This window comes from Miniopterus natalensis, chromosome 15 (assembly GCF_054644295.1).
Source record: "Miniopterus natalensis isolate mMinNat1 chromosome 15, mMinNat1.hap1, whole genome shotgun sequence".
In the NCBI taxonomy this organism is placed as follows: domain Eukaryota; kingdom Metazoa; phylum Chordata; class Mammalia; order Chiroptera; family Miniopteridae; genus Miniopterus; species Miniopterus natalensis.
The window spans coordinates 33,845,299-33,868,634 of record NC_142095.1 but is presented as its reverse complement, the minus strand read 5'-3'; the positions used below and the strand labels follow the sequence as shown (position 1 = coordinate 33,868,634).

The following is a 23,336-nucleotide window of genomic DNA, read 5'->3' as shown; positions in this document are numbered from 1 at the left end:
TCCCTGTTCTTGCATGGCTGCGTCCTTCTGACGGTCAGGTCTCTAACTATGCAAACTACAGTAGATAACGCCCACCCTCCTGATCACCTTCTCTCTCTCAGTTCTCCATTGTTTCTTTAAAAGCTTTTAGAGCAAACTATAATTGTCTCATGAGTGAAGCAAGGTCCACCAGGACAGACACCATACTGTCCTATACACCGTCCTATCTGGGCCTCACACCGTGCAGGGCACGTAATGGCTTTGAGTATTTGTGCTACGTCACCTTCCTGGCCGGTGACATTCCACATGTGGCCTATGGGCTGGTGCCATTGCACAAGATCCTTGCAACTGGTCCACAACGAGAAGTATAGAAACCGAGAATAAATGTGGGCAAGTTTTCATAGCAATGGGCATCCAAGCGTGTGATCAGAGAACTCTCATTGCCTGTGGTCAGACTCCCCTGAAAGCCTCACATGGCAGGTGTTGCCCTCTCATCAGGTGCAGGAGCCCACAGATCACTCTGCAACCGGTGGGAAGATTAACCAAACAAACCTGACCTTCACCACGGAGAGTTTGAGCAGCACAGTTCTAATCTAGAGTGTATGAGGGGGACATCCCCTCTAGATAAAGTGAACAGAGGCAAAGATTCATTTTTTAAAACTGTACTTTTTTAAAAGTATTTTTTAAAAGAACACTTCAGCATTCATGAGCTCAGGCACCCTGTGAAGTAGGAATTATTTCACATGTAAGTTAACAGAATGGTTAATTGGCCTTTGCCAGTTTGAGGGACTAGGCAGGGGCAGATCCCAGGGCCACAGAGGGTGGCACCGAACAACAGCAGCACCCAAGCATGCCAGCTGGTTCCGAGGGCAGGCCTGCCTCCAGTGCACAGGGCTGGGTAAGCCATCAAGTGGTCTCTGAGATGTCAGTGGAAACTACAGCAAGCAGCTCATAAAAGAGCTGGCTGTGGGCGTCAGGATCTGGCTGGTGAAAACCCCAAATGCTTTGGCCCCAAACTAATCAGAGGACGGCATCATCAGGCCATGATTAATGCTGGCTCATAAAACCACACGGGATAAAGGCCCTTCTGTCTGCCCTGCATCTGGCCTGCCCAGCAAGTCACATTTTTGAGATTGGACAAATCTCCCTTCCTATTCAACTTCCCGACTTTTTTTAATTCCCAAATGATTGAGACTGATTATATTTTGGAAATGGGATAGAATCTTGCTGTCATCCTTCCCAACCAGAATGAAAGCCAGAGAAATCCTTAAGCCTTTAAAAACTGGTCACAGTAAACCTGATTGCTAATACTTGTTGAGGACTTACTATGAGCCAGGCACTATACTAAGAGCTATCCATGCATGATCTCACCTAACTTCCCAACACTCTTAGGGATGTAGTATTATTACCCTCATCTGCAGAAGGGAAAACTGAGGCTCAGAGAGGTGGCACTGCTAGCCAGATGTCCCCCAGCTGATTTAAATGGCAGAGACATGTCCCAAAGTCAGGCCTCCCTGACTCCAAAGCTTGGGCTGTTCCCTGCCAGGCCAGGCCAGCCCAGGCCAACTGGATAGGTAAAGGGGGAGGCAGGTATCTTGGGTTAGCATTTCTAGGGAAGGCTTCCAAGAACATGAGGATGGGGGTTGAATGGGTTTTGAAAGCTAGCCAGGATTTGGGGGGGAGGCAAGATAGAAAAGATGAAGGGAACCGCCATCCATTGAGCATTTTGTATATGATATCAACACCTCGACACTCCCTGTGTGCTGGGTCCATTACTGCCCCATTTTATAGGGGGGCAAACAGAGGCTAGTGAGGAGCCTACACAGAGGTAGCACTCATTCCTCATCCTCCACTCCGGCACCCATGGCAAACATCGCTGAAGAGTGAGAGCACTGTCTCCCATTGAGCCCTCAACGAGCCTCAGAATCCGTCTCAACACAGCATTCTGGGTATTGACGAGGAATGACATGTAAGATGAAGCCCATTCCTGTCCTTTTCTGAGAGCTAGAGAAGAGTCAGGAGGACCAGAATCAGGACTGGGTCCTGACTTCAGAACCCACGCGTGTTCTGCCCAACCCTGAGAACAGAGCTCTTCCCTTCCACTTTTCTCTCTGCATTTTTAATTTCTCTCCTGATAAAGCCTGGTTCCAGAAACCTCTTCTCCCAAGATGTCCCAGCCAGACAGCAGACCACCAAATGACTCAGAAAGGTCCTCATGAAAAACGTAAAACCTAAACCAACCTTTCCAGCTGGGCTGAGAAAAGGCCTCTGGCTAAGGGCTTTGGGAACATGGCCTTAGTCAGCTTCCTGGGTACCTGGGACAGCCTCTTACAGGCTCTGATGGCACTGGCAGCTGACTCAGCCCCGGCCCTCTCCCCACCATCCTTGCCCAAGTCCGTGCAGTCCTTAGTAATTGTCTGAAGGGCTGTGTTGAGGAGGATTCTGAGACCCTCATCGGGGTGATTAGTAATGTCTGCCCTGGGTGTGTGCCTGGGAGGCGTAGGCAGGAGTCTCAGGCCAGCCAGGCCAGGGCAGCCATCAGAAAGCACACACGAGGGGCAGCTGTGTGCCGTGTCCTTGACGGCGCAAAAGCAGAGAGACGACACCCAGCTGGGGCTGGGAGCTGCAACAGGAGCACTGGGCCCCTGGGAAGGAAAACGGCCTGTCTCCAGGGCCCCAGCCAGGAACATGTGGGTTCTGGCCACATACACCCACAGAGCCGTGAAAGGATACTGCAGATGCAGGGATCAACCAGAGGCTCGCTGTGAGGCCACCGCTCCAGGACTTCCAGAGTTTATTTGTAAAGCTGAGCAGGAAGGGGAACAGGCCCTTTAAGGCCAGAGCCACAGACATATCCCGGGACTGGGGAATCCTGGCACCAGGCAATACCCACCCTGACGTGATGACAAAGGGAGATCCCCCAGAGATGGGGCGACATTTTTTTCTCTTTGCAAATCACCCATCTTCTAGAGAGGCAGAATAGAAGGGGTTGAGACCCTAGCTGCTGAGTTCAAAGCTGTCCCTACCTCAAACTAACTGTGTGACCTTGGGGAGTTACTTAACCTCTCTGTGCCTCAGTTTCCCAAGAGGTAATATGGGGTGTTACTAGAATTAAATGGGTTCACATACGTAAAGCACCTAGAAGAGTACCTAGAACTTAGTAAGTACCACCTGTTAGCTATTCCCATCATTTCTTAAACCGCTCAACCTTCAGGGAGTAGGCAGCCTTCATGGAAGAGGGGATTCTTCCATGAGTTGAGTCAGCCGTGCTACTGAGACTGCTTCCACATTCTGGCAGAGTGAGCAAAACCCTCATCTCCACTACTCCAGAATCCTTCCTTAGATCCTAGGAGCAGGGCAGGCCCCAGGCAGGAAATGAGAAGAGCTGGTGTGGGTATTTGCCCCCAGGGGCTGTTTCCTAACCACTGCCCAAGGCCCTGAGCCCTGCCCCAGGCTGTTGGTTAAGGGACTGTTGCTTCCCTTATCCTCTGGATGGTCACATCCACTCTCCCCATCCACTGTCTCCAGAAAGGCCCTGACCCTCAGATGTCCTGTTTCAAATGCACCCAGGAGGACCTGTGAAAGGGCTCACTTCTGGGCCCCTCCAGACTCCTAAGTCAGAGTGTCTGGGTGGGCCCAGGAAGCTTTGTATCAGGTCTCCCAGTGATTCCTATGCAGCATCAAATTGGAGATTCAGTTCCTCAGACCTGCCTGTCTGGCCTGTTTGTGCTGGAAGCCACCTGCAGTTTCATATTGGTCAAAAGAAAAGCCATGGGTCATCCTGGTCTTCCCAAGACAGGTTCAAGGATAAGCCCTTCCTAGGCATGTAGTCAGCTTTGTGGCTCCATGGAGATTCTTACTCTTCCAAGTGTTGGGTGAAGGACCTTGGCCTCTTTGGCCAACAAGAATCCATCACCTCCTTGGTCCCTTTCATGGGCTGTAAACTCAGTGCTGCTGCTCATCTCTCTCTTACTCATGGGTCAAGTGAAGTCACCATACGCTTCTCACGATCACCATGACCGTAACGATCATGCAGTCTACCCTGAACTTTGCAGATGAGGAAACTGAGGCCCAGAGGGGCCAGGTACTCTCTCAGTCTTCCACAGAGAGCAACAGCCAGGCTGGAGCTAGAAACCCAAATTTCCTGACACCCCAGGACTCTGTCCACCATCCAGGCTGTCTCCCACATTGGGAAAGCACCTTGAAAGGTATCAGGGACAGTGCCAATGAACAGAGATTAACAGGGTGTGCTGTGAGTCCACAGTGCCAGAAGCTGTCTCAGCTGCTGTCCCCAGAATTTGGGGCAGAGCCACCAAGGGGGCAGCCATAGCCACCCTTTTACTGATGAGTCCCACAGGAACCCAGGTCGCCTCCTCTCCCTTTTCTAAAAGCACTCTTATCCAAAATTCATCTATGATGAAACTCGGCAAATTGCAGGCTCTGGACTAGTACCCCCACCCAGGTTCCTCGCTCCTGCTCCCCAAAAGCAGACAACTGAACTGATCGCTCATTATAAACTGCAGCATGAATTTCCAAGTTGATTCACAATCCCCAATGATGCAATATGAGGCAGGCGGGTTCTGAGACAGTAAATACGGCAGCAGCCACCTGGGCAGTGGGAATCAGGCAACCTGGTACATGTGTCAAGGTCATGATCAAGGGCCAGCAGCAAAATGGAGAACAGTTGTCAAGGATAAACACTTTGCCTTTCACAGGTTCTCATGCTGTGTGGCCTTGACCTTTGTTTCTCCCTATCTCCCCATCCCTGGGACCCACCAAAGTAAAAGATTTCTGTTCATTTATTTTTTTGTAAAGGCCAAATTGGACAGTTATCTCTGAACATATTAATATTCAGATGGTTACCATTCATATCCATGTGGAAATGTTATTGATTTCACACCTTGTTGATTCTATTAGAAGGTGTCTTTGCATATTTTTAAATTAATAAACCATGAAAAACCTTACATCCATAATGATTTAATTATACTTTTCTAAGAAAAGCAATTTTAAACTAGATTGACTTTTTTTAATGAGGAGCATCGACATGGGGTAAGTAAAAATATTCCATTTTGAAGGAAACAAAATCTATGTCCCAAAGCCAGCAAATCGAAAATGAACATCTACTTAAATCTCACCATTCTCATCAAGAAAGTGATCAGTGACTACAACCTGGGGGAGAATGAAAGCTTATGGAGGCCTCTTTTGGGTGTCACCAAGATTCACAACATTTCTCCCTTGAGAATCCTTGGGTTCAGCAGGATCCTGAAGAAGCAGGAACTTGCTCACCAATTCCAGATCTCACCAGGTCCCGGGCCTCGGCCTGGGGCTGGAGAATCACCGTTGGTTTCTCTCCTCCTGCCCAGGGCCTGCAGTACATGGAGCTCATCCCAAAGGAGAAGCAGCCAGTGACGGGCACCGAGGGCGCCTACTACCGCCGCCGCCAGCTCATGCACCAGCTCCCCATCTACGACCAGGACCCCTCTCGCTGCCGCGGACTTTTGGAGAACGAGCTGAAACTCATGGAAGAATTCGTCAAGCACTACAAGAGCGAGGCCCTCGGCGTGGGAGAGGTGGCCCTCCCGGGCCAGGGTGGCTTGCCCAAGGAGGAGGGCAAGCAGCAGGAAAAGCCAGAGGGCACAGAGCCCACCGCCCCGACCACCAACGGCAGCATCGGTGACCCGGCCAAAGAATACGTAAGTCTCTCCCGGCCCCCGAGGCTGCTGCACCCAGGCCAGGCTTTCCCCCCACCCATGCACTCATGCATACAGTCGTGCCTCCAGGAGCTAGTTGGTGCTCATTTATTCTGTGCCTGGCACTGTCCAGTGGACAGTGATACAAGGTCACTGCCCTCCAGAGTCTCACTGTCCAGTGGCAGTCACAGACAACCGAACTGTCGCAGCTTAGAGAAGGGGCATCTAAGCTTGCTTGGGGGGAAGGTAGGTCTGGGTTAGGAGCTGAGGCCCAGGCTGGCCTCAGAAGAACTATGAGCCACCCAGGCCTTCAGGCTTTCGGGGAAGACCTGTGCCACCCTAAAGAGGTGAGCATGTGCAAAGAAAGTTCCAGAGAGCACTGCAGAGTCAGAGGATTGAACAAAGTCCCATGTGACTAGGCCTGGTGAGCTGAGGGGAGGCGGAACACAGGCTGGCCAGGTCAGCGGGGTCATGCTTCCCGAAGGGTCAGGCCACCCACCCATTCATCACTAAGTACTGATCAGCCTGTACTGTCTGCCAAGCCCAGGAAGTCAAACAAGCAGAGGCCACTGTCCCACGTGGGAGAAAGCCATGGGTTGTGGCTTCACTCTCATGGCCATGGGAGCTGTGGCAGGCTTTCCGTGGGAGGTTTTGTGGGATCTGAGCCGTGTTTCTGAAAGCTTTCTCTAGTTGCAGTGTGAGCGATATGCTGTGGGGGGTGAGCCTCTGGGGGCTGTTTGAGAACACACAGGAGAGCCAGGGTCTGGGTGGTGGAAGCCTCAGGGATGGGTTTGCCTTGTTGTTTCCCCCTCCCAGAAAGTAAAAGGACAAGCTTAAGACTGGTGTTGCTGGTGCTGATGTTTGCTAAGTTTCATGGCTTCCAGCTCCCTTCTGCTTTTTGCACACACACACCCCCAACCCCATTCCCCTCATCAGTCAGGTGGCCTGATGTTTCTATTTGACATTTGGAGATAAACATACATGGGGTCTCAAGCAAATTACCTGGCTTGCTGGGAATAGGCTGGCAATCACCTGCGTGAGCCAGGCACCCCAGGGGAATGCCAGCCCAAACAATGCTGTCACGACATCCAGAAGGGCCAGCTCTTTCCTCCCTGCTGCAGTGACTCAAACTTGTTACCTCAGTCTCGAGTCCTGCATCTCCAATGCCATCTGTTGGCATGTTCATTTAGGATCAGCATCCAATAAACTATGTTTCTCTGAGAACTCTAAGACAAAAGAGCAAAACTTATTTTCTCTACCACACGTTTGGCGACGATGTTGAAAAGACCCATTTCTCAGAAAGACTATATGTCCCAGAGACTTTAAAATTAGATCCACTGATCGTGTTTTATAAACTAGTCTCCTCCCCAGCACTGCCTTCTAGTCACCCTCAAATAGCTATTTGCCCTTAAGGATTAATGCTGTGTAATTCCAAGTTGGAAGGCAACTTCTTTAAGTCGTCGTGACATTTCCCAATTGCCATTCCCAAGAGGCAGATGCTGATCTCAGAACGTGTTTTCTCTTGGACTCAGCCCCACATTTTGTTCACTATGAAAGTGGGGCAAAGGTGGCTGAGATCCCAGATCCTTGCCTACAGTCAACTTGAGGAAACAATCTGACACTTAGGAAGCATTTAAACAAAACCAGACAGTAAATGGCAGATTTCACAGTTAGAAAGTAAGGTAGGGACTCCAAAGGAAGCCAATATTGATTGGCCTGGGCTGGCTGGGAAAGACAGTGGTCTCCTTCCTTACCCTACCCCCAATCTAAATTCAGTAACTAATTATGTAATTAGTGGCTTCAGGTCTGTGGCCGCCTCTGGAGGCTGAGGTCTTTTGTTCATCTCTGTATCTGCAGCAGGTGCCCTCAAGAGACATAGTAGGTGCTCAATAAATATGTGATCCATGAATGAATGAACAAATGAATGTTCAAACTGAACTGAGCCTGGAAGGACAGGGGACAATTTGGATGGCCATTTTGCCTAGGAGGAGAAGGAGATCTCAAGGTCACATTCATCAAGCACCTGCTCTGTCCAGATGTGATAATCACTCTCTCAGGGTCTTTGTTTAATTCGCACAGTGGCCTGGTGGGGTGAGTTTCACCAACCCGTTTTACAGTTGAGGAATCGGAGGTTTAGAGAGGATAGGTAACTTTTCCAAGGTCCCCCAGTTTCTAAGCAGAAGGGCGTGGATCCAATAGTCTTTCTAGAGTTATAAAACCCTGCTTGTTTCCTGTTCCAGAAAGAAAGGAGGCCGGGTGCTTTTCTTTTACTCCCTCTTTATCTCCCTGAAGCCAGGGAGCAAATCCTATAAAGGTAGCTAGATAGCCCGCCAGGCCATAGACCGTGTGGGCCCAGCAATGCCACGTTTAGGTGTGGACATAGGCCACACTCCCCGAGCTGCTCCGCCTTACCCCAGAGAGTGGCAGTATTGAGTGGACATGGGTGCTGGCCAGTCCTGGGTGCTGTGCTCCTCTTGTTTCTCATAAAAGGGCAGTGTGGGACAGGGACCAAAGGCAAGAATCAGGTGCAGGGTCTGGTTTCTGCTCCCCTGAACTTTGCTGAAGTGGTCGGGGCATTCATCTTAACCTGGGTGTGCAGGGGAAACTGTAGGGCTCAGTCTGACACCTCAAATCCAAACAGAGTTTTATGGGGAAAATGGAGGCCAAAAGAGGGGCACATGAAACTATTATACGAGAACTGTATTGGTAACATATCGCCATTTGTCGTCCTAATAGTAATCATTATTACTGTTACGAGCAGCTACATTTAGCGGGCATGCTGTGAACCAAGAGCAGGGCTGAGCACTGTAGTGTCTGAGTAAAAGCTCCCACCATCCAGGGCTGTGAAGAAAGGCTGTGGGATTCAAACCAGCCTCTGACAGGCCCCAAGTCCACCTTTCCTGCTTCCCAAGGCTTATTCCTCAGAAAGCCAGTGGACATTGTGCCGTAAAAGGGTCATCTGGCCATGTAAGTTTAGGAGACATCAGAGTGAACAAAACTAAGAGCCTTTCTAGGCTAACGCAGTGGTTTTCAAACTAAAATCACCTCAAAGGCTTATTCAAATTCGAGGACTGGGTCCCACCCCAGAATTTCCTACTTAGTAGGGGCCTGAGAATCTGCATTTGTAATGAGTCCCCAGGTAGATGCTGATGCTGGTCTGGGAGCCACACTTCGGAAGCTCAGCAAAAGGGATATCAGCAGTGGGTCTATGGTGAAGGGCCAGGGGATGATAACCCAGGCATTTCTTAGACTTATTTGGCCTCCTGGCTCAAGGAGTCCAACTTTGAGGACACTGCACACCACTCTCACATCCTTTGAGTTGTCCATAGGGAGTTCTGGAAACACAGGCACAGGATCTAACACACTGCTTTATACCCGACCCTGACCCCCATGACCTTGACCACACAACACTCAGCCATCTGGGGCCACGAGCTCCCACTTTCCTCTGTGCTGCGCTCTGCCTGCACTAGAGGCCAGTTCTCCTATGAGCTCACTTGACTGCCTCCTGCTGCAACACAGCCTGTCACAGTCAGGACCTTCCTCAGAGACTGGGAGGAGCTCAGACTCTGGTGAGCAAGGTCCAGCTGCCGAGCCATCCCCCTCAGCCCCTCCACCAGTGTCCTCAGAGACCAGAGGATTTTCATTGCCAAGGCCCTTCCCAGCTGCCCGTCTGGAATTCCCACCCGCGGGCTGAGTTCTGAGTGAAGCCAGATAACAGAGGGCCAGCCAGGTTGCAGACAGCGCCATCTGAGCCTGACCCATCCTGCAGGCCAGCGCTGTCCAGTTATGCGGATCTGAGCATAGTTCTGAGATTTGAACCCCACCCCCAGCTTTCAAACCCCAGACCTTCAGACAGGGCCCCTGACAGGACAGGCAACCTAAAATTAGCCATGGCACATCTGAGAATGAACCCAAGGGCTATGGCTGCCCACATCAACCGCAGAGCAGTGCTCTGAGAGTTATTATTACACTGAGGTTAGGAGAGGCAGACATCACAGGTGAGGGCTTCAAAGTAGTCCCTCTCCATGAGGACACACAATGGCAGAAATATCCCAGATACTAAGTCACCCTCCCAAAGCATGCCCTTTAAATCAGTGAGGCCAATTAAAAACCCAAAAATATTTAGCCTATCTCTCTTGCCCTCACTCCACTGTGAGTGAGTGGATGGGTGGGAATTGTTTACTGCATAGCAGGCCTATTCATCCCTTTGAATCCCCCTAACAACCATTGAGAGAGGTTGGAGTAGTTATACCCATCTCACAGATGTGGAGCCTGAGGCACAGGGAGGTTAACTGACTTGCTGATGAGAGGCGAAGCTGGGATTCCAACCCAAGTCCTGCTGCTTCAATTGAGTCTGAGAAGTCCTGGGTGGGACCCAGCAATGTGTGTACAGCAACGCAAGGGGTGTGTATTTAGGTTTGCTGAGGTGAACGGCTGTAACTCACAGCCCAGCCCAGTGGAGAATTTGAGGGCCCCTTGTCTGTGTGCCAAGAACAATGGAAGGACTTGCCTGCCCCACCCCAGTCCCACCCACTGCGGGTCTTGGGGGCTTCAGAGGGTTCCATGGCCAGGGAGCTGCCAACTCCAGCAACCTGGACCCTTTCACACCAGAATGGAGAAGCCCCAGACTCCCCTTCCAGGCCTTCCACTCCCATGTCTCCCACCTGGATGGAGCCTATGGGCGCCCTATATACCCTGAGGGCAATGACCTTACTTACTGCTCTGATGGTTAACATCTCCACCAAACCATTTCTCTGTGTTTGGAGAGCATGCTGGATATTCTCTCAGAAATTGAATATACAGATTTCCTGGGCATGGTCATTTTGCCCAGGCATTTCCGCTCTTTCCTACACCCCAAACTTGTAACTGAAGAAAGGGGAGAGAAAGCCAGGACATAACATGTAATGTAACCTCCACCCTTTAGTATTTAATATTCCTGCCTCCCCCCTCCAGCCCTTCCCCACATCACCCCTTTTTCAGGCCAAGCCATGGCAAAGAGAGAGACTAAGAGGAGGGCAATAGATTGAGGGAAGTGAAGACCTTCCTCGAAGTTGTAAAGATTTGTTAATTTGGTCCAAATTATAGCGTGCCCCCTCCTTCCCACAAGAATGCACAGAGGAGGGGCCGGAGGCCTGGGTCCCCACCCTTCCACTGAGGTCTGCCTTTCAGATGGAAACTCATAGCAGCTGGCAGCTCAGCCGGACTCCAGCCCCAACAAGGGACATATTTGTGGGCAAGGGACTTCCAAATCTTTGTCCGAGCAGATGTTTGGCTTGTGGGCTTGGCACGCTGGCTTGCCTGCCAGCCCCTCTCTGGGAATTTGAAACCCCTGCCCCGCCCTGGAGGGCAGGAGGGTCCCAGGCCCAGAGAAGCAGCCCTGAAAAATCACCATGGTTACCAGGCTTCTCAACATCTGCCTCCCTCCTTCCTTATGGTGGAAATATTTTAATAACATTAAAGGAGATATTTTTTTCACAGAAAATTCCCTTGATCCCACTTTTTATACTTGTAAATACTTTCCCATGTTGCCACATAGGCTTCACAAGCTTTTTTTTTTTCTGAAGTGGACCGCGTAATATTCCATTGACTAAAACAGGGGTTGGCAAACTTTTCCTGTTAAAGGAGAGAGTGAAAATTTTAGACTTTGCAGGCATACGGTCTCAGCCATACAGCTACGCGCTCTGTCTTGTAGCACTAACACAGCCACAGACAGCGTCTAAACAGACGAGCACGGCTGTGTTCCAATAAAAGATTCGCAGACACGGGCGGTGGGCTGGATTTGGCCCATGCAGGTAGTTTGCTGACCCTGGAACTAGAAAAACCATAAAAAATAGTTTTAGATTTTTATGAATTGTTTCGGTTTTATCCGATTTTATTTTGCTATCATAGGTTAATTGATGGTGATGATGATGATGACGGCGATGATGATGTTATCAACCACCTAGGTTGTGCCAGGCCCTGAGCCAGGGGCTTCCCATTGTCATTTTATTGAATCCTAAGAATTATCCTACAAGGTATATTATCCCCCTTTGAAAGACTAAGACATTAAGAGAAGTTCTTAGCCAAGTTAAACAGTGTTTTCAAACTTCAGGTCACAATCTATCAGTGGACAGTAAATCGATTTAGTGAATTACAACCAGGATTTTTTTTTTTTAATGTTTTGTTCTTTTAAAAACAGAAGTGCTTCAGGGGTAGTAAATACTTTTCTGGGAACCTTTTATCTCAGGGGTGTGTATGTGCACATGTGTTTCTGTACTACATCGGGCCATAAAATGTATTTCCTGCTCTGGATCACAAGCCAAAAAACAAAAATGAGAAAACATAGAGTTAGGAAATTGTCTAGTCACCTAGCTGGGGAGTGGTCAAATGGGAACTGGAGCTCAGGCCTGCCTCACCCAAGCCCAACCCAGACTCCAAAGACTAGGCACTCCCGCTGCGAGCCCCATGCTGGAGGCACTGGGCGAGGCTGCTGCCCAGCGATGACCGCATGTGAGGCTTTTTCCTACTCAGCAGCCTCCTTTTGCAGAGTCAGTGGTTGCCCACACGCCACACAAAGCCGGATTCGAGAACACCCCAGGCAGACGTTCCCTTTTACGAGAGTGGCACTTATGAAGCCTTCCTGGTTCCCTCTTCGCCCTTCACCAGATACCCAGAGAAGAGACTCAGTTAGAAATGTCTAATGTTGAGCCCCACAGTCAATAACCTGCCCCAAGAAGACACGTGAGGCAAAGTGGTTGGCCAGCAACAGTGACCGCATGCAAAGCATTTCCCATGAGCCAGGGCCTGCCACCTGCATCAGAGAGGAAAGTGAGGCTCAGGAAGGTGCATGACTCGTGCAAGGGCTGACCGGTGGTGAGGCCATGGTACAGGCCTCACTCCGAAGGCCATGACCCTGAGCATTGCACCCAGCCTGCCCATCCTGCACGGGAAGGAGCCTCAGGAAGGCAACTGTTTGGGGAAACAGGACGCAACAGGCTAAGGATGCCAGAAATGACCCTGAGCCAGAAAAGAAAAAAAAGTAAAACAATGGCTCTGGGATACGTAAGGCTGCAAAGCAAAGATGGGGAACAATCACCATAAGAGGAAATGAGGAGATGCTGTTTATAAATAAATTGTGAGCATTTGTATTGGAAAGAGCCCAGCGCCTGAACTCAAGGCCCTTGTGCTAATATTTACTGTATTGTAATGGTGAGATTTTCACAAGGCACTCTGGGTTTAGACTGGGTAGGCCTTTGGATAAGAGCCTTCCAGAGGAGACAGCAGAATCAGGACAGAACTCTGGCAACCCCGACGGAGAGATTATTGCTGGTTTAGAGGCTTCTCCATATCTGCTGATCCCTCTCTTAGAGGCCAACATGGCTCGGTCCTTAGAGACAGCTCTTTGGCCCTGCAACCCTTGGCCACTGTCCTTAATCTGCTGTTGCCTAAAACACTTGGTGTCTTGATTACTTCCATTACAGAAGTCTTAAAAATTCCGTGTTCCACACTTGATGTTTCTGTTACCTAATGCTGCCTGTCAAACCTCTCCGAGATGTAGAGGCTAAGACAATAACCTCTGTTTGCTTACACATCAGTAGTTTGGGCAGGGCTCCGTGGGGATGGCGTATCTCTGTACACGTAGCATCATCTGGAGCAGCTCGCAGGCTGGGGCTGGACTCCTCTGAAGCTCCCTCACTCACACATCTGGCCTTGGTGCTGGGCAGATGCAAACAGCTGGGGCTGGGCCAACAGTTGCTGCTGTGTGTCTTCTCCACATGGTCCCCCAGCTTGAAGGCCTCAGGACTTCTCTCCTGCCTGCCCAGGGCCAGGGTGTGTGACGTGACAGGGAGCCCAGTGGAAGCTGTGTTGCCTTTTATGACCTTCCTCAGGGATCTATAGCATCCCTTCCATTGGACAGAGGCAAGCCATTAAGGCGGGACCACATTCGAAGGGAGGGACTTAGACACCCCACTGGTTGGAGGAGGGTCCGAGAATTGAGAATTTGCAACATCATTTTCACTCACTGAGGGACCCCAACCCTGCAGGGTCTTAGCATCTGAGGCAGCTGAGTCTAAAACGTTCCTCCCTCCGCTTTTTCAAAGCAGGTGTTTTTACAGATTACAAAGGCCCAGGTTACAGAATTTTCAAACTCTTTCATTTACACCCTTCTCATTAAGACTCTTCCTACTTGAACAGGGACAGGGCAAACCTTCAGTGGCACAGGGAGAAACGTCCTGTTTGTTCTACCTCTGACAGGCCTGTGCCCCACTCCTCCCCCTGGGGGAACAGTCTGCAAAGTCAGCTATGTGGCAAATGTTGGAAAGTGTCTCATGAGCAAGCTCAGACTTTTTTTCCCTAGAGAGAGAGGAAGGGAGAGGGAGAAAGAAAGAGAACATCAATGTGAGAGTAGAACATCGATCGGCTGCCTCCTGCATATCCCCTACCAGGGATCGCACCCGCAACCCAGGCATGTGCCCTGATCGGGAATCGAACTGGCAACCTTTCGGTATGCAGGCTGACTCCCAACCAGCTGAGCCACACTGGCCCCAGCACAAGCTCTGATTCTAAATAGTGAGGCGTATGAGTAAGAAACAACTGATACGCTAACAATAAATGTTCTTTTCTTTGCCTTTTAACATAGTCCCAGAGGACTTCTCCTTGACCACACTGTCTCCTTCACAGGCGAAGTAGCCTAAGAATGACTGACTGCATGGGGCTTTCTTAAAAATAGTCCAGAATTTAAGCATGCCAGGAATTCAAATTGGCCTTAGCTGTAACCGAATTAAATTGCTGATATCATTTTTACTGAGTTTATTTATAAGATCATTTTTAAACACTCTAAACAGTGGTTCTCAAAGTGTGGTCTCATGACATCAGCATCCCCTGGGGACTTGCAGATTCCTATGCCCGTCCCAGACCTACTGAATCAGACACTCTGGGGGTGGGGGTTTTAACAAGCCCTCTGTGGGGGGTAATGGGCAGACTCCAGTCTGAGAATCACTGTCTTCCAGAGGGTGGGGTCGAAGAGGGGTCAGAGCAGACCAGCCAAGCCAGGCACTGATTCTAGCTGAGTTTGGGGTAGTCCCAGACAATGAAACTCACACAATTCAAAAGGAACCCCAGGCCTCCAAGCCAAATACAGATCCCGCCTACAACCTGTCTTTGTCATCATGGGAAAGTGATTTAACTCCTCTGAGCCTCCGCCGCCTTATCTATAAGGAGGGCTGGGGTAGGGAATAACAGGAGATTTTAGCTAATTATTATTGAACCCTTATAAAGTCCATTAACTGTCATCTCATTTAATTGTGCAACTCTATGATGTTGTTAGTATTATTATTAGTATCCCCTTTGAATAGGTGAAAAAAACTAAGGCTCAGAGAGGTTGGGTAACTTTCCCAAGGTCACACAGTTAGTCCCCCTCTCAACCATCCCCTGCAACTTAGAAATTGTAAACCTCAGTACCAAAGACTGTAGAAATATAAGTTTGTGCAGAGAAGGGTGGGGCCAGGATCCTAGGGCCCAAGCAGGCTAGGCATTCTGACTTTGGTTGCCAGCCTGACCCTGGTGGCTTGGGCACCACCAGGTGACAGAGCCAGGACACTGTCAGATCTGTCATGCTTTGAGATGACAGGGAAAGGGGCACAGAGGACAGCTCAGAGACAAGAAGGAGAAAATTGGTTCCTGACACATGCTGAAAGGGCTCATTACCCAGGCATCTTCCTTTCATGAAATGGCAGTGACACTGTTTACTTAACGGGATGGCTACTGTTAGCACCAAGGCCAAGAGCCAGGGATGCTGGGGAAACAGTGAGCCAAGAGACACGCCTTCGAGCGGCCCTTAACAAAGGACTTTCAGATGGCTGAGGAGCTGACACCAGGCCCGTGAGCACAAATATCTCTTCCTTCCTCCACGCTGCCACCAGAATTATCTCCCTACAGTGCAAACCAGAACACAGCACTCCTCACCTCAAAGACAGGTGATGGCTCCCTCCCCATAACCTCTAGAGTGAATCCCAACCCATAACCTAGGATCAAAGCCACCCATGATCACCCCAAACTGCCTTTCTGACCTTGTATCCCCCATCTCCTTCTCTGGGTCACAGATGCCTGCTGATGCCTCCAGGCCCAGCCAGGTGCATGTGTCCCCCTCCCCTTCCCACTGACGCATCATGGTGACACCTGACCTGATGTCATGGTCCAACAGTAAGTCCCTCTGTGGAGGAAAGGTCTGGAAATTTTGTTCCATGAAGTTTAGAAAGACAGACAGACAAAAAACTCGCTTGGTACTCAAGCAGCCCTTGCCAAATAGCTTACGCTTCCCAGCTATGCTGAAGAGATGGTGAGAATAAATGGATGCTGATTCATCACTCGCTTTTGGTCTAGACCCTCTGATGAGCTGCAGGCGAGCTGGGACTCGGTCGTGTGCAGCGGCCCGGGGTTCTCACGCCACTCATTCCTGTGGGCAGAACTGAAACCACAAACCCAGCAGCGTTCTCAGGACATGGGCAGGCAGGCAGGATCAGTTAACCAAACACACTCCTTCCTAGACATTCGTTCAACAGCCACTATGCTAGGGGCTGCTGTCAGCACACGGACAGTCTTTGTCATTTGGTTTTCTTTCCCCAACTTCTACCATTTTATTTCCTCTTCATATGCAGGGGTATGTCATGTATGTAATTAAAGTATTTAAATTAAAAATACTAAGTGTTTAGGCTCTTAGCATATGCCTACTCATCTCTACACGGCAAAGCAATCACTACTTTGATGGGGCTGACATGTAACTGCTGTTTAGTAACAGAGTTCTCATCAAAAGCCAGGCCACCAAATATTTTTTGTAGAGGGCCAGGTTGTAAATATTTCAGGGGTTGTGGGCTAAGATCCAAATCAATGATATCATGTAGGTACTTTATGTAACAAGAGAGAAAACAAATTTCCACAATTTTTTAGTATTTGTAATTCAAAATACAGTCAACTCTTGAACAACACCAGTTTCAACTGCTTGGGTCCCATGCAGCTTAAACCTTTGTTATTCAAGGGTCAACTGTACTTTCAGTCCGAGGTTGGGAATCTGAATATGCAGAGGGTCATTTTAAGTTATATGCCGATTTTCTACTGCAAGTCTTGGCACCCTCAATCCCCATGCTGCTTGAGGGTCAACCGTATAATATTATAATTAAGCACAAGTTTTTGTAATGTAGGTTGTATTAGTCAGTTTGGGATATCATAACTAGGAACTGGGAATACCACAGAGCAGGTGGCTTAAACAGCAGAAGTTTATTTTCTCACCATTCTGGAGGCTGGAAGTCCAAGATCAAGGTGCTGGCAGGGTAGGTGTCTGGTGAGGCCTCTCTTCCTGGATTTCAGATGGCTGCCTTCTCACTGTATCCTCACGTGGCCTTTCCTCTGTGGATACACAGGAGAAGAGAGAGAAGTTGCTTGATTTCTGGTGTCTCCTTTTATAAGGACACCAGTCCTTTACGACCTCATTTAATCTTAATTACCTCTTTAAAGGTCCTGTCTCCAAATAAAGCCACATTGGGGTTAGGGCTTCAACATGTGGATTCAACATAGAAATTTGGTGGAGACACAATTTAGTGTATAACACAGGTCTGGTAATGAGAAAAATTGAATTAATATTTGAGAGACCATTTCACTGAACTGGAGATCAAACATAAAATCCATTCCTCTCTGGTGGAGGAACAGGCCGTGGGCAGATGTGGCCACAGCCACAATTTGCCAGCTGTGTAGCCTGATCAATATGTAGCAGAACAAACCTTAGCTCTGGGGCCGGTGCTCAAATACCAGCTTTGTCTCCTATCAGCTGTATGCTACTGAGCAGTAGCTGAATCTCTCTGAACCTCAGTTTTGCCATATCTCAGGGGAAATAATGATTTCCCCAAAGGGGAGATAACTCTAGAAGGGGAAATAACTCTCTCTGGTTTCTGTAAGGGATAACAGTAATGAATGCAAGATCCTGAGCACAGTGCTGGACACAGCCTGACCTAAGGAAATGATAGCCGCCATCATCATCATCATCATCAGAGTTTTGAGGAGCAGGAGATAATTCCAAATAAAATCCAAAGGATTTTATGGGTCATTTTGGATTAAGTATGTACTCTGGGTAGGATGTGATGAGGTTGGCAATTTACCTCTGGTTTTCCTCCCAACTTAATGATAATAACATCAGTCAAACCCCAATGGAGGGATAGTCTACAAAATACCTGACAGGTGCTCCTCCAAACTGTGAAAGTCATCAAAAACAAGGGAAGTCTGAGAAACTGTCATAGCCAAGAGGAACCGAAGGGAATATAACAACTAAATGTAATGTGGTGTCCTGGATGGGACCCTGGGACAGAAGAAGGACATTAGGTAAAATCTAAGAATATCTGAATAAAGCTTGGACTTCAGTTAATAACAACATCGAAATTATTAATTAATTGTGACAAATATACCATATTAATGTAAACTTAAGAATAAAGAAAACTGAGTATGGGGTATATGAGAAGGCTATATTATCTTCACAATTTTTCTGTAAATCTAAAACTGTTCTAAAATTTAAAGTTTATTACAAAATAATCATACATGGGCAAAAACCCATTCAAAATAGAAGCTGGACCAGCAGGTCTCCATGTACCAAGGACGAAAGGTTGATCGATATGGTTTCAAATCCCATATTAACTAACTTTTGGGAAACTACCACTTGAATTGTGATGTAGAATCAAAGAAAACTTCACACAGTCTTCTGGAACAGCGATTCAAAGACTCCTCCCTTTTCCAGCATCATATCTGTATGAGGCCAGATTTTCTTCATATATTTCAAAGAAAACAACATTATGCAAAAGATGAAAAGTGAATGCAGTTACCAGAACCCAGAGGTCTTCTATGGAGCCAGTCATTAAAGAGATTTGCAAAAACGTAAAACAATCCCACTCTTTTCACTAAGTTTTTCTGTTTTGAAAAATAGAATTATTTTTTAATTACAAACATTTATGTTAACATATTGGTTTACTTTTTAATGAATTCATATGTAATTATTTAATTTTTCTCAGTTTTAATTTCTCTTATGGTAAATATCAATAGCTAGTACCCATATGAACAAAAAGTCTTTATACTCTTTTTAAGTGTCTAAAACATGCTGAGAATACAAAGGTTGAGAGTCAGTGTGCTAAACAAGTATTTATTTAGACCTCACAACAACCTACTAGGTAGGCAATTTTAACCCACTTTGCACACTGAGGAACAGAGAGGTATGGTAACTTGCTCAAGGTTACCCAGCAAGGAGCGCCTGGAGTCGAAACTCAAAGGTGCCAGTTTGCTCTCCTGACTGCGTTGTATCTTTGGGGTCCTCCCCCACCCCTCCAGGTCTGCGAGCTCTGCAAGGGGGCAGCACCCGCTGACAGCCCCGTGGTCTACGCGGACAGGGCCGGCTACAGCAAGCAGTGGCACCCTACCTGCTTCGTGTGCGCCAAGTGCGCCGAGCCGCTGGTCGACCTCATCTACTTCTGGAAGGACGGGGCGCCCTGGTGTGGCCGCCACTACTGCGAGAGCCTGCGGCCCCGGTGCTCGGGCTGCGACGAGGTGAGCCCGCGGGCTGTGCCGGAGGGGGAGGGGACCAGGAGGCCAGGGGGAGTGTGGCCTCGCTGATGATGGGACCCCCAGATAGGAAACTGGGGCTCGGGCCACACTTCAAGCTCTCAGCCTGTTTTCGCATCTGCAAAATGGGGCCACTCCCTGTTTGCTCCCCTGGGGTTGCTGGGATGGGTGGGACACACAGTGCCTGTCCAGTCTCGTTCTTGGCGCTGAGTAAGTGCTCAGAAGATCATCACAGGGTATAACAGGAGGCGGGTACCTGGCTCTATATCTATTAGTTGTGTGGTTACCCAGCTCCTGTGCCTCAGTTTCCTCACTTGTAAAGTGGGAAGGATAAGAGTTCCATCCCAGGGGGTGGCTATGAAGGTGAATGAGATGCTGAATGAAAACGCTTGGCATGGGCCTGACCAAGTAACTAATTAATGGGAGCTGCTGTTAGTCTTAGGGTAATGGGATATAATATGATATAATACAACATTAACATAATACAATACAGTAATGAGAGATGCTATGAGTGGGTTTCAATTCTTCAATATGGGTTAAGGCTAGAGGAACTCTAAGGTATATTAATAATGACAATAGTAATTGTGACAATAACAGCTACTGTCTGCATGCCTTTGGTGACAGGAAACTCACTCCCTTCACATGTGGCACAAACAAGGGCCTTCATTTTGAGCCAATATCTGCCTCCTACCACCTTCCACAGTTGGTGTCCATTTGAAGTTAAGGCCCCTTACCTAGTAACTTGGCCATTGAGCAATATTAAAACAAAAGGACTGTCAGCAGGCCAGGCCACAGCCTCATTTTTGTGAGAACAACAGTATGTTCACTGTCCTAGCACTCTACCCTTTATTAAGGGCTTACAGTGCGGCAGTTATTTGCTACGTAATTCATGTGGAATGTGCCATTTATACCTCACGACAACCCTCCAGGGAGAGACAGCCATTATCTCCATTTAACACGCGAGGCAAGTGCAGCCCAGAGAGGTCTGATAGTCACAGCTTTGACTTTGTGTCCGTCGGTATCCCAAGCACTTCATAGGCAGTGGCTCGTGCAGTGCTCATGAAATCCCATGGGATGGGTAGTGTTTACATCTCCGTTCAACAGATGCGGAAACTGAGGCACAGGGAGATTAAGCAGTTTGCCCCAAGTCACAAAGCTAAGTGTTCAAGTGAAACTTAATACCCAGTTCATGTTTGACCCAGCGTCCGAAGGCACATCTAACAAGTATGCTATTCTGCTCTTTCTGAGTCTCAGGGTTCCTCACCATACGTATATTCCTAAGGGTCACTGTGGGCTCTTGCTCTTGAAGACTAGTCCTTGGCAGCTTTGCAATTGACCCAAAGAATGTTCCAGAGACTAGATAAGTAAAACCTGCTGATGGTGGAGGACCTTTCTTTCCATCTGAGAAGCTAAGATGCAACTGTGACCTTCACCAAATACTGTACATAGTGCCTCCAGTTGGTGCCAGATTTCTCCCCTGAGGCATGTAAAGGCCAAAACAAGAATCAGATAGGATGGACCACCATTCTCCAACTTGGCTTCAGTGCACTGTCTCTACTAGTTTCATTTCTTCTGCTCTCTTCCCCAGATAATATTCTCGGAGGACTACCAGCGTGTAGAAGACCTGGCCTGGCACCGAAAGCACTTTGTCTGTGAGGGCTGTGAGCAGCAGCTGAGCGGCCGTGCATACATTGTCACCAAGGGTCAGCTTCTGTGCCCAACTTGCAGCAAGTCCAAGCACTCCTGAAGAGCTGCCTTTCCATGGCTGGGACCCGCAGGCGCCCACTGAGGAGAGCCAGGCGCGCTGAGGCCATCCCAAGGGTCTGACGTGACAGCCAGCAAGCAACAAAAAACAGTAATATTGTTTTCAGTGAGACTATAGAGACACATATATTCTAGGTTGGGTGGTGGTGGATCCTTGAAGGTCAATAGTTTCAAAGCCAGAAATGTCCTGAGAAGTCTTAGGACGGAGTTATTTTGTCTTTGTTGCTGTTTTTCCCAGCTACCAACTAAAGACACAGTTGGCATCCTGCAAGGGATGCCCAGGAGGAGTTTCCCAGAGTGCAGTTCTGAGTGATCGAGCCACGTAGCTGTAGAGTGCGCGTGCTTTTTCGTGAGGCTGGGAGCCCCTCCGGGAGAAGCCTGGGATTCCAACAATCGTTTGTTGCCTCCTTTCAAATGGAATTTGAATTTTAAATAAAAACGTTTTTTGGCATGATAAACATATCAATAAACATTTTATGCAGTCCACATACGCCCTCCTCTAATTATTTACACTGAGGCAATGATTTTGTGGCATCCACTTAGCCCGGTGACCCTGAATGCTGGTGCTGGCACAAGGCACTGTACATGCCGGTGCCTCTTCATCGATGTGTCTCAGCAGATTTCTTTGGAGAATGTAGGTCCTTGGAGCAGAATCTCCACCCCCAGTTTCAGGTTTCCCCAGATCACTGATGGAAATGGGGTGTACCTAACAGCAGCCTCCTGGGAACTGATGAGCTGCTTAAAGAGAAGGGACCAGACTCCACTGGACTCAGAGCCCAAGTGAGCAATGAGTGGAGCCCTCTGGGTGTAAGGCCAGGCAGAGTGTTGGGTTGCCGCCAAACACTGTCATGTGGGACATGGTGATGTGTGGGCAGACCTTAAGAAACACTAGATTTTTATGAGAAACCTGTCCATTTTTCAATTTTTCCAACTGAACATTGAATGAGCCAAATAGATTAGGTCTTAGGGCAAGGCCTTGGGGCGAGATTTTCTCTCTTTTTATGGATTCTCTGAGCATTTGCAGCCCCCAGGTCAGTTTCTTTTCCACAATTTGTAAGAAAAGACATATTTTTCTACTGCAGATATGTAGACAAAAAAAGACATGAGACCTAGGAACTCGCAGTCCTGCCTCCAGTAACCTTCTTTCTTTCTTAAATTTACCTTCTGTTGCCAAGTCTCTTGAATTTTACCACCCACATTTCACTCTCGTCCTCTCTTATCTGCAATACCCTCATTCGCGCGTGCTTTGCAAGTTCGGCCAGAGTTACTGCAATACCCTCCCAAGGTGGTTTGCCACACTCCGTTTCCCTCTCATGTCTGTCTTCTCAAAGAGAAGCTGTGCATGTTGTCTCCCTCCCCCACTCTCATGGCTCCCCATCACCCCTCAAGTTAAGAACCAAGTTCTCACCCTGATGTTTGAATCCTTCTAAAACTTGGCTTAATTGTCTTTCTGGTCTTGTGACTCATAATTTCTCTAGATTTCTATTTGCCTATTTCTCCTAGACATTCAGAAACTCTGATCAAACACACCCCCACCATGCTTTTGCTAGTTCTAAGCTGGTTACTTTTCAACTCCTTCTGTTGAAATTCAACCTGTCCTAGAAGGTGCTTCTCAAGCATAACCTGCTTCTCAGTCCCTCCCCAGAAACATCAGTGGAATATTCACTCATCCACTCATTCATTCACTGATTCATTCATTCCTCAGATCTTCACTGAGTACTACAGAGTTCCAATTCCCATGCTGAGTACAGAGGTGTAACACTCAAAAAAAGAACACTGCCCCCTGGATTTTACAGTCTGTCAATGTGAAATTACAGCTACTGTGAATGTTATAAAGGGAAGGTGTGTGTTACTATAAAGCATATGAAAGATATTGGACCTAGTCAGGGATGTCAGATGTGCTTCTGGGAAAGTGACACTTAGAACTGATAAAGAATGAGTACATCTGAGTAGGAAAAGAGGAAAAGGGCAGTGGTTAAATATGGATATGAGGATGGCATGTGCAAAGGCCCTGGGGCTAAAGCAGCACCAGCTTATTCAATACCTATTAACTGGTGTTAGAGATACAATGGTGAGCGTGGCCCGTGCACAGGACTGAAGGAAGACTTGTAGCAGGAGCACAGAGAGTGACGGGGCATTAGGTTAACACTGAGGCCTTAGGGGTACTCCTGCTTTGTGGGCCACAGAAAAGACTGGTCTCTTTCCAGAAGCAATGGGGAGCCTTCAAAGAGTTTTAAGCAGGAGTTGGTGACAGCAAGACAGGGAGATTATCAAATACACAATCTCCTCTGCTGAAACCCAACATGATGCCTAATTGATTTTTCTACATCA

At 48.3% G+C, this 23,336-nt stretch overlaps 1 protein-coding gene across 1 annotated transcript in view; it reads left to right on the top strand.

The window, feature by feature from the left end:
- The window catches only part of LMCD1 (LIM and cysteine rich domains 1), a 55,858-nt gene extending 34,374 nt beyond the window's left edge, over window positions 1–21,484 (top strand). The window contains exons 4-6 of the mRNA XM_016210020.2: window positions 5,343–5,672; window positions 19,011–19,226; window positions 20,830–21,484. Of these exons, the coding sequence (XP_016065506.1) occupies window positions 5,343–5,672; window positions 19,011–19,226; window positions 20,830–20,988 (705 nt within the window). The 3' untranslated portion in view covers window positions 20,989–21,484. The remainder of the gene's footprint in view (window positions 1–5,342; window positions 5,673–19,010; window positions 19,227–20,829) is intronic.
- The last annotated feature ends 1,852 nt before the right edge of the window (window positions 21,485–23,336 follow it).